General features: G+C 41.8%; 1 protein-coding gene across 1 annotated transcript in view; it reads left to right on the top strand.

Moving 5' to 3' along the window:
• Positions 1-4323: 4323 nt before the first annotated feature.
• WNK2 (WNK lysine deficient protein kinase 2) overlaps positions 4324-12079 on the top strand; it is a 184370-nt gene continuing 176614 nt past the window's right edge. The window contains exons 1-2 of the mRNA XM_063426920.1: positions 4324-4530; positions 5828-6628. Coding sequence (XP_063282990.1) covers positions 6134-6628 — 495 coding nt within the window. The 5' untranslated portion in view covers positions 4324-4530; positions 5828-6133. The remainder of the gene's footprint in view (positions 4531-5827; positions 6629-12079) is intronic.

A 12079-nucleotide genomic window follows, 5' to 3' on the forward strand; every position in this document is an offset into this window, starting at 1 on the left:
AGACACATTTACACACACTGATACACACACATGCAGACACACCACCTGGCACACATGCGCGCACACACACGCAGATACACTGACAACATACAGATACACAGACACACACAATGACAACATACAGACACACAGATACGTAACCTGACAAATGCAGATACAAACACTGACACACATGCAGATACACACATTGGCTACATACAGATACATGCACAGGTATACACACTGGCACACACACAGATACATACATACTGACAACATACAGATACTGACACTGTGACAGACATACATACTGACACTGTGACAGACATACATACTGACACTGTGACAGACATACATACTGACACTGTGACAGACATACATACTGACACTGTGACAGACATACATACTGACACTGTGACAGACATACATACTGACACTCTTCAGTTTCCTACCTTTGAAAGAGGCTTCCTTCCCTGGGGTCCAGTGTGCTGGCTGGGTAGATGAGAGTTGGGGGTCTGGCTCTCCTTGCTCGCCCTCCTCACTGGATGCTGGATCAGCAGCCTCCCGCGCTGCCCGATGTCTTTGAGGTGGGAGGAAATGATTCGCGGACGTCACTTCCTCCCATGCAGCCGTTAAGCAAGGCCCCGGTCGCGCTGTTAAAGGGCCAAAGCGCCGACCGGACCCCTGCTGGAACATGCTCACTGGGTGGCCCTAAGGGTATGGGCCACCCGGTGGGCCCCCTTAGTGTGCGGGCCCCGGTGCAGCCGCAATACTAGCACCGCGTGCCCATTAGGTAGGGAAATACTAAAAAAAATGTATTGCAGGCGGCGGGGCCCACGGGGCAGCTGCTTTGGGCCCCCCATGAGTAACTGGGCCCAGGGCAGCTGCCCCGTTTGCCCCTCCTTAAAGACGGCCCTGGCGTGATGGATGCAAGTTTTGCATCCAGCGTCGCAGATGCGCCTCTAGTGGCTGTCAGGAAGATCGCCACTAGAGGTTGGCTTAACCCCTAATGTAAACATAGCATTTTCTATGAAACTGCTATGTTTGCAGTTTCATAGAAAAAAAAACCTGAGGGACATGGCACCCAGACCACTTCATTGAGCAGTGTATTTGTAAACAGTGTTTACATATAGTGTGTTCATTTTAGTGCAACACCAATGTCACTTTTTTATATGTAGTGTTAATTTTTAAATGCTCCATTCGTTTAAGTGGATTAAAAAGGTTGCATTCACTGTTTTTGGCTGATTTCCTAGAGCTGCTCCTATGTATTCTGTTATTGTGCCAAAATATTCCTCATTGCTTCTCTGGTTCACAAATGTGCCGCTCCCAATGAATAAAAGAGGTGCAAAATTGCATCTTTTTTATTTTGAGGAATAAAAACATCTTTCAAATGGATATGGAACAAAAAGATCTGATATATTGCAAAAAAAACACTATCTATCTGTGTATATGTGTGTGTGTGTGTGTGTGTGTGTGTGTGTGTGTTTTTTTTTGCATATATTATTATTATTATTATTTTTTTTTTTAATGGCAGACTGATTATATTTAACATTACAGAAAATGCGGCAAAAAGTCCCAAATGTGGAATACCTGTTTTGCATACAAAAGTGGTGACATTTTGTATACATTCACAATTCCTCTTCAGCTTGCTGAAGTGCTTTAGGGGTTAACTGTATGCCCCCTTGTCTCAATTTACAAAAAGTGCTGATTGTAAGAGACATTGGCACTTTAATGAATTTGGGAGCCCCCTGTAGCCTGGAGAGGTTCCTGTTTCACTACACTCAAACTATCATTGCGCAACGGCTAATTTTCTCTTGACAGTAAGGGGAGACTGCTGTCACTGACAGTCTCCCAAGTACAGAACAACAGCGAGAGAGGACTTGCTGCTGGTTAAAGAGGTAACTAGTGTTTTATGCATTTATTTATTTTCCCTTGCTGCTGAAGAGCTTTGTGTCTGGAGTCTAATATTTGTGACAATTTATAAAAAATGTAGCAGGAACACATCCCCATCGCTCAGATAGCCAGGAAAGTTTACTTCAGCATTTGTTAGCTGCTCAGAGCTAAAGGATGTGGCAGGCTCAATGGGCTAGAGCAGGCATAGGCAACCTTTGTTACTCCAGATGTTTGGACTACACCTCCCATGATGCTTTGCCAGCATTTTGGGTGTAAGAGTGCCAAAGGTTGCCTGTCCCTGGGCTAGAGCGTGCCTGCATTGCATTCCCTCCTTCTCAGAGAGCTATACTACATCTATTTAAGAAGCATAGGAAATACCAAGCTCCTGCACAGAACCTTCTCATTGAGAAGCCATTGATTGGGGTATTTCCTGGCACAGAAAAAGTCTTTACCTGGGAGAGAGATGAGGGCTTACAAAAGCAGCAGGTGTGCAGATTTCTGCAAGCTGTTTTCTTCACTCCAGTTTTTTTATGGCGTTTTTCCTTTAAAACAAATATCCGTTTTAAAGGACCACTGAAGTCACCCAATAAAGTCAATGAAGTGGTCCTGCTCTTTTAAACCCTGCAATGTTTATAACGTGCCACGGAAGCCCCCGTAGTAAAGTATAGAGAGGTAAGCTGCGCCAAGGGAGCCTCAAATGGAAAAAGGTAAGTCAAAAAAACGAAAACTTAAATTTTATGGGACACACTGGGGGACCTATATAAACAGGGACACTAAAGCGTTAGGTAAAAATTAATTTATTTTCCATTTGCAGCATTTGTTCTGTACAAAATTCAAGAAAACACTTTTTATCTACAACCCATCAATAAGTCATGCGCCAAGGACAGTATTTGCTAACTCTATTGATCCTTTGAGGTGTCAGAGGATTTAACAGCAAATTTTGGTTTTCCTCCTGTACGCAGTGGTTTAAAGAAACACTAAAAATGGTGTCACTAATACAAGTTTGTATTTCTAAAGCTTTAGTTTCCCTTTTCCAATAAGTTCAGGTCAAGGCTCCCTCAGCACTGCCTACTTGTACCCCTGCAACATCCTGGAGCAGTCATAACCACTTTTACAATGTTCCAATCCAATACTGCTTGTAGAGGAGCATTGGGGGCCCGATGCGCATGTGTGGCGAGCATCGTGTGGGCATCCAGTCATCCCAATAAGAAAGTACTGAATTAATGCTTTCCTATCGAGGGCCTACGTATCACCTGACTGAGTTTTACTCTGTCACTGCCACAGAAGCATATCTAGTGGCTGTCAGTATGACAATTATCTCAATGGTCACTTCATTGAGATAATTGAATGGTCTCATGTGTATCTTTGCACAACATTTTGCTTTATATTCCTAATTTTACAAAAAGTTCATCTTGGGAACATTCATACTCGATATATTGTGATTACAGGGTTAAAGCATTGTGATTAAATCCCTGTTATCTGGATATAATGGCTGGCTGGCTGGCTTTTGAGTGTGATCTGTATATTTGCACTTGGGAAAACCAGTCCATTTTAATATAGAATGGCCTGACCGAACTGTATATTGGAGGATTTTACAGCAATCAACACCGTAAATGAGGAGACTATATATTTAAAAGAAGAAAAATTACAAACAAGATGACATAGTCTTAAATTAGAGGGGCAATGGTTTAAACATATCAGGAAGTATTACTTTACTGAGAGGGTAGTGGACGAGAGGGTAGTGGACGCATGGAATAGCTTTCCAGCTGAAGTGGTAGAGGTTAACACAGTGAAGGAGTTTAAACATGCATGGGATAGGCATAAGGTTATCCTAGATATAAGATAAGGCCAGGGACTAATGAAAGTAATTTAAAAAATTGGGCAGACTACATGGGCTGAAAGGTTCTTATCTGCCGTCACATTCTATGTTTCTAGATTAAAATATAATTTTCACATTTAGTTGGTATCTTGTTTTCTAATCCAAAGCCATTGCTTTGTCCCTGAACTCATTCAGTAAATTATGCTAAAATGTGAAATTAACCTTAACATGACTTTATATTTGAAGTGTAATCTTACTTGGCAGGAGGTTCTGCAGCAGCATTGTCTAATCTGTCTCATATGTACAATGATAATATAGAACACTGAACCGAGATGCTCATGGATGTAGTATTATCATTTAAAGATAATCCCATCGGCCCCTAAGGGTGGCAGTCCTGGCCAAGAGCCTATATAATAAAGAAGATGATTTGGGAGGGGCTAGCTCACACAATCCTCTCTTTTTGGTCTAGGGATGCATTATTCCCTCCCCTTCTCCTCCTCTCTTCCCTGTATTGGCTATTCAGGCATCCCCCAGCCCAGGAACCGGTGTACTCAATGGGTAGCACATCACAGAGAGATCCCCTCACAATATAGAGCTGAGAGTGAGGGGGACTGAGGAAGAAGGCAGGGAGGGACCCTGACTCATTGTGTAACCTGCAGGGAGGGGGGGGCTAGGTTGCAGGTGCCTATTTACAGGCAGTGCAGGGTATGGTGGGTGGGGTCTGCACTAGCCCAAGCTGGAGAGAGGGTGGTCAGCACTAGCCCTGCTTGAGAGAGGGGGCTCTCTATAAAGAGGACAAGTTATTTTTTTTCCCTTTGCTGAAGTCCTGTTGAATAAATGTGAGTATTAACCGCTTCCTATAGCCCTCTACATGCATGTCACTTACAGCTGTCGAGGGATTAACCCCATCCCTCTGGATGCATGCCAATCAGTAGCCCAGTGGTCATCCCCTGTCCCCTAAAGCCATGTGACCCAAATCCAACAGCCCAAGGGTTAACCACATCCATCTGCATTGCATGCATGTCATATAGTATCCTCGACCCCAACCCTCTGTATGCATGTTTTTCATATGCTGCAAACAAGGAGTTAATCTAAGCTCTGTGAACACATGTCACTCCCAGCCAGCAGCCTAGGGGTTAACTGCTAGCCATGTTACAGCAGGGCCACATGGGACCCCTGGCTGCACGTTGTCGCATTCTGAATATCATTAATGTTTAAATGCATTTGCTGCTGAACTCACCCACTCACTACTGCAGATGTACTGCTCCTAGCATAGAATGCCAGGCCTGATACCCATTCGTACCCCTCAACTATAGGGAATTCCAGGCCCTAATATCCACGCACATCCCTAAATGGATCACTGCAGAGATGCCAGTATTGGTTCTCCCTCACACACCTAAACTGCAGGGAACGCAAAGCTCTGGTACCCAATCACATCCATAAAACTGCAGGGAATGCCAGGCTCTGCTAACTTAGATCTCTAAACTGCTCTATACAAAGATGCCAGGCCCTCAAACCACTTTAACTGATTAACGCAGTAAATAGGAAGCCTTTGTGCCTATTTATACACATTTCTCTGATACATGTGAAATGCTAGGCCCTAATTCTTTGCACAACCTTTTAGCCGATCGATACAGGGGTGCCAACCATTTGCACCCACTCACACCCCCACTTTGTGATTTATGCATGTATGGCAGAACCTCGCCCCTTTTCAGTGCTGACAATACCAGCTATATCAGACCATGATGACAAAACTGAACTATGCATTTAATGCTAATACCCCATAATTGATAAAATGCAAAGCTATGGTGCTTCCTTATTTAATCTATGTATGATTGCTAGCTCTTTGTAGGCACTCACACCCCCTTTTCTAAACTATGCAGTAGATTCTTGGCCCTCCAACCCACTGAAGGTCTCACACCCCCCTTGCCTGGGCCATTGAAGTCAAGGCTTGGCACCCACTCGTACCTATACCACCTACTCTGATCTGTACCTAGATTGGTAGGGCCTGGTACCCAGCTCTTCATATCTAAGAAAAAAAAAAAAAGGCATGACTGTTAGGAGAAGTGCGAGGTGGGGAGGGGATTTGATGTTGGATTGAAAGCTTATGTATATAATGATGTTTCCATCACACAGGTCTGGAATCATGTGGTGATATTTCCTGCAGCACTAACACGAGGAGAATCTGCAGAGATCAGCAAAGGGGGAGAGCTGGTGGATCACCTCTGGATGGAAGTCTTGCTAGCTGCTGGAGCATCTGCCTGCGTCATCGGCTTCTGCAGGGGAATCTGTAAGTTTTCGTACTTGCTGGGATGATTACACCACAATGAGCTCACCAGGGACCTAATGGATGGCAGATGAGATCAGAATCTGAGAGTCCAATGTGAAGCAGAATCCGAGGAGAGTGCCAAAGGATCTATTAATATTCATGGGCTGAAGACCATGGACCCTGCAATGTTAAACTCGGTAAGAGATGTCCAGCGTGGCCCTACTGTGAAGCAGAGGTTCTTGCGAAGAACTGTTGTGGACTCTGATCAGGAGGAACCTCCAGTTTTAGATTTGACTGATTCAGACTGTCCAAACAAAGTAATTCCCATCTCCAGAGCGAGACGGGCAATTGCCAAGCGGACACAAGTAATCAGCGATGAAAAACATGGCACTGCGCCCCTCGAATCCAACTCTAAAATTGCAGAGGAGCCTCCAGAGCAAGCTGGAGACTCCATCAAAAAGCAGGAACCTGGCATTTCCAAAGATGTATCAAAATCCCAAAAGGAGGAGGAGGAGGACAGCGAGGAAGCAGATATAAAGGCTGTTTCCACATCACCTGATGGCAGGTTTTTAAAGTTTGACATTGAGATAGGAAGAGGATCCTTTAAAACTGTGTACAAGGGACTAGACACTGAGACATGGGTGGAGGTTGCCTGGTGCGAGCTTCAAGTAAGTATTTTACATATTCTAAATTTTTTTGTCAGAGAAATTACTATTTTGCTCACCTTGATACTCAAATTACTTAAGTATGTGTCTTATTATTACAAACATAAAGAGGTTTATTAACTACAAGTTATAAGCTAAGTTTTTGAGATGAGCTCAGTTGGTTTTTAGAATCATGGTTTAGTGCATAAACCCCTTTATGTGCACTTTGTTACTTACTGCATTGCAGGATGTGTTAGAACTTTTACCAATGATATTATGGTTGCTCTTGACGCTGCAGCTACTGTTCTGTTGGGCTGTGGCATCTGTAGGAGTTTAACCTTTCAGTCAATGGTCTCCTTCAGTGACACATTGCAGATAAACTAAAAGCCTAAAACATACATGGTAAATGCTGTATTACATCCGAGTGATAGAATCCAGATAGCTGATGCAACGTTTTTGCACCAATATTTCCCTTGGGAAGCTAAAATAATGATTGGAAGCTTACCGGTTCTGCTTACTTGGATTTTTGGCCTACTTTACATTTCTTCTTAAGCACCAAATGTAAAAATATGAAGGATATATAGTTTTTTGTTGTTTAACCGTGGCCCTTAAAGGGTTAAACCTATAAAACCATCCACTCCTCTGCTTTTAACACACTGAATTCCAGGTGGATATGTAGAGAGCAAATCAATAAAGCCTGCTTTGTAGTATAACTGTAATGGTTTGAAACACAGAATGACAAATGTGATTGATTTTTGTTAATTAAACTCTTCTTCAGGGAGGCCCTTATACACTGCGTCACACGCACGCAGCTTAGTTTCAGCATGGACCCTTTGCATATATAATCACCTGCCCTAAAACTCCGACATGAATCGGATTGGCTGAGTCTGCTGACAGACGTAACAGCTCTGTATCAGTTTGGTTGAAACTGGCTGACCACTGGCAGATAATAACCAGTGCTTACAATGGTACTTCCTCTCATATCATCTACCCTTTGAGCCCCCAACTGTATCACTGTTATTTTAATGACACTTCTCTTTCAGGATTGCATTACTTTTGTGATCGTCTGTTTAACCAGCAATAGATTATGTATTGTAACTTAACGTGCTTACAAATTGAATTCTAAAAGCTGTTTGGATAAAGGCATCTTAAGTGGCATGGTTAAAGAAACAAACAAACAAACAAAAAAAAACTATTGTAATCTTACCACTTTTATCATGCATGGTGCAATTTTGTTTAGGGTTACTTGGATGGAGATTAAATTGATGCTGCAGGCTCTAAACATTGTTATACTTAAAGGGTTACTATAACCCTATTCAGAAGGGTGACCTTTTCCGCGTAAAATGCCCTACTTGCCCCTCTCTCAGTTCTTAGTAAAACCCGTAAAAAAGGGTTATACTTTCCTTCTCCTGGCGCTGCATTTCTGCCCCCCCTCCGCTGTCTGTGCATAAATGTGTTAGCTCTTTATGTGTTATAAATTGTCATTGCTGCTCTTGCTGTAAGCAAGTGCTGTGAGATTCTATGGGGGCTTAGTGTAGGTTGGGATGACTGCCACACATGAGTGAGTGTTCTGTCACTTGTTTACTTTAATTTGTTAACCTGTATTTCAGCTGCACTGTATATAGATTAATTGCATATGCTGGTGAAGATGACTTTAGTATCCACAAGCTTTCTGAATAACAGGTATTCTTTGTAGTGCCTGTGTCACAACGGGTACATCATCCTCACCCAGTCTCCACTTCTTCATAAAAGCGTATCAATTAAACTGTTAATAGCTCCTAACTGATTCCTCTTCTGCAACTGTCGCTTGTCTAATACTATCCTTACCTTTTTGTGTCATTTTACCCCACTCCCTCTAGCATGTAAGCTCATGGGGGTTGAGCAGGGCCCTCAACCCCTCTGTTCCTGTGTGTCAAACTCGTCTGGTTACTACATATCTGTTCGTATCTGTTCGTGCGGAATTTGATGGCACTATGTAAATATCATAATAATAATAATAATCATCATCATTGGATCACAGAAAAAAATATTTTATGGACGTTATCAGCAGATTGTTTATTAAAGGCACACTATAGTCACCAAAACAACTTTATCTTAATAAAGCCGCTTTGGTGTGTAGATCATCCCTCACAGTCTCACTGCTTGAATCTCTGCCATTTAGGAGTTAATCACTTTGTTTATGCAGCTCTAGTCACACCTCCCTGCATGTGACTTACACAGCCTTCCAAACACTTCCTGTAAAGTCATCTAATGTTTACAATTCCTGTATTGCAAATACTGTTTAATTTAGAAATTATTTTCTCCTGCTCGGTTAATAGCTTGCTACACCCTGTAGTAGTCTCCTCTATGTAATTCAAGTTCAAATTACAGAGCAGGAGAACTTTTAAAGTAAGTTACTTCTGATTTGAAAGTGAAACCATTTATTTTCATGTGGGCTGTGTGAGTCACAGCCAGGGGATGTGTGGCTAGGGCTGCATAAACAGAAACAAAAGTGATTTAAAAGTGATATGCCAAAACTGCTTCATTAGGCTAGAGTTGTTTAGGCGTTTATAGTGTCCCTTAAATGGAAAAAAAAATATATATAGACAATCTTTGAAAAAGGCTCTAAAATATATATGATTATTTTTATTTTTTTTCAATGCTGATGCGCAACTAAAAGTAGTAACAAAACTTGACCTGACAGCTGGTGTGAGCTGTATGCTCCCATTGTACATCTCCACAAATGAATGTGAGCCTCTAGTGCAGGCTTCCCCAAACTCCGGCCCTCCAGATGTTGCTGAACTACAACTCCCATAATTCTATGAATAAAATAGACCTGAAATTATCATGGGAGTTCTAGTTCAGCAACATCTAGAGGGGAAGCCTGCTCTAGTGTATGCGTTGTGTAAATGTAATCATGTATATTAATGCTTCCCCCTCTATTGCACATGCTTCAGCTCCTCTCCTTAATTTCTAGACGGGCAGCAATGGTGACATTTCCATTCATTGTTCAAATATAGATTTAACCGTAAGTAAAATGTGCAGTGTAGGTAAGGGCTAACCTGGTAGTGGGACTTAACATGTTTAAGGTTGTGCAGCCATGCTTTCACATAAACTTAGCCATTGACCTAAAATGATAACATAGCATTTCTTCCCCTTGTAGTGACTTGCAAATTCCATCTAAGGAATTCACTACCATAGTGGATTTTACAAATGTTTTGTAGTTCGCTATGTGGAGTGTGCTATACGGATGGCTTGTTCCCAGAGACCACGAAATGCAAATCCATCTCCTCTCCTATGCTCAGCTTCAGCACTGTGCATGCATACCTTTAACTAAACTGATTCATTGTAGGGTTTTCTGGGGTATTTTCCGTCGTTGGTACTTACATAGTTACATAGCTGAAAAGAGACTTGCGTCCATCAAGTTCAGCCTTCCTCACATATGTTGTTGCTGTTGATCCAGAAGAAGGCAAAAAACCCAGTCTGAAGCGCTTCCAATTGTGCCACAAACTAGGAAGAAATTCCTTCTTGACCCCAAAATAGCAGTCAGATGTCTCCTTGGATCAAGCAGCTGTTACCCCACTAATTAGAAATTATATCCCTGTATGTTATGTTTTTGCAAGTATTTATCCAATTGCAGTTTAAACATCTGTAGTGACTCTGATAAAACCACCTCTTCAGGCAGAGAATTCCATATCCTTATTGCTCTTACTGTATAAAAAACTTTTCTTTGCCTTAGATGAAATCTCCTTTCTTCCTGCCTAAATGTGTGACCTCGTGTCCTATGTATAGCCCTGTTTATGAATAGATTTCCAAATAAAGGTTTGCACTGGCCCCGAATATATTTGTATAAAGTTATCATATCCCCTCTGAGGCGCCGTTTTTACAAATTAAACAGATTACACTTTTTTTAACCTTTCTTCATAACTAAAATGCTCCATTCCTTTTATCAATTTTGTAGCTCATCTCTGCACTTTAAAAGACCGCTCCAAGCATTCTATTCATTTTATTCCACTGTAGTGGTTATGATGCCAGGATTGTCCTTCCATCCCTAATGTAAGTTAGTTAACTTGCCTAGGGTCTGACTAAATCCTCTTGCCTTTTCTGGTGCTTGAAGCTCCTGCAAAGTGCCTCCCTTAGCTTCACTGGGCTAAGCCCTGCATTGGAAAAGTGTGCATGTGCTCACTCTGGGCTAGTGAGGAACAAAACCTATAAATGGTGGAAACTGAAAGGATACGGAAGCTTGCCCTTGCTGGTGCGCTGCTTGCAAGTGAGACGCTCATTACACCTGATTTAATTTTCCAAATAGAATTGATATTTGGCTCCCTAAGTCACATATGCCAGGGGTGTAACTAGTCCTCCCCACAGTCCTCCCCTCTGTATGTGCAGTGTTTCAAGCTAACCAGCTCCACAAAAAGATTCCTACTAACATGACCACTTCTAAAAGCAGAGCTATAGTCCTTAATACAGTTTCCTTCAGATCAAAGTTGGTGTTGAGAGCTAACTGGCATATTTCAATGCAGTTTGTTGAATGTTGGACCATGGGCAGTGGCACCTGAAACCTGAGTGTATTTGTAGTCTGTACTAGACGTCAGAATAGAAAAAAGGGCCAGAAAGTGAAAACATTTTAAAACACTCAATGTTTCAAAACACAGATGACAATGACACCGTAAGCATGAATATGTCTAGAGCCGTAACAGGCTCTGTATAAACCGCTTCAGGGTGCCAATACTGGCTTTGATTATTCATCCACAGACAAGCTTGAAATAGATCTTTAAAATGCTTTATTTGATCAAAATTCCTTATTGTATTCCATATTAAAGTATGGCCAGGACTTATATAAGCAGTGTGTAAAAACAACATGTAAGAACATATACACTACTGCAAAACATATTTCACAAGATGTGCATATGCGTTTTGACCTAAAAAGTCTTCAGTGCAGAAATAGAACCTCCTGTAAGTTCCTTCACCTCTTGCCACACCGTTCTTCTTCCAGGTCGCGTTTGCTTCTATACAAAAAGGAATACATGGTCAGGAATACATGTTTGTGTTCCTGACCCTATAGTGCTCCTTTAAATTCTCATGTTGGTGAATGACTCTGATACATTTTCCTCCCCCATTTATGTGGTTTATTCATTGTACAGCGAATTGAAAACCAGATTGCAAACACTTCAGGCCGAAATAGCAGAGTTTGGAAAATTTAGCAGTTTGGCTTTCAATTTCCCACATTTCACTTTTTTTAATTAATAAACCATTAGATTCCCTCTGCTTGTGCATAACACCACAGAGTGTTTTCTTTTGCTTGACATATTTTTAAATTGCTCGACCAAGAATGTTTTAGAGGCTAAATATTTATTAGAAGAATTCTAACAAACGAGGCTTCATGCTATAGCTGACATGCCATTACCTGCCACGCAGTTAAAGGAGAGCATGTTTAGATTGATGATTCTGTGGTAATTAACAGCACTTAGCCTGCAATATGGTTCTAATAGGACC

Source organism: Pelobates fuscus, chromosome 7 (genome assembly GCF_036172605.1).
Source record: "Pelobates fuscus isolate aPelFus1 chromosome 7, aPelFus1.pri, whole genome shotgun sequence".
NCBI classification, from domain to species: domain Eukaryota; kingdom Metazoa; phylum Chordata; class Amphibia; order Anura; family Pelobatidae; genus Pelobates; species Pelobates fuscus.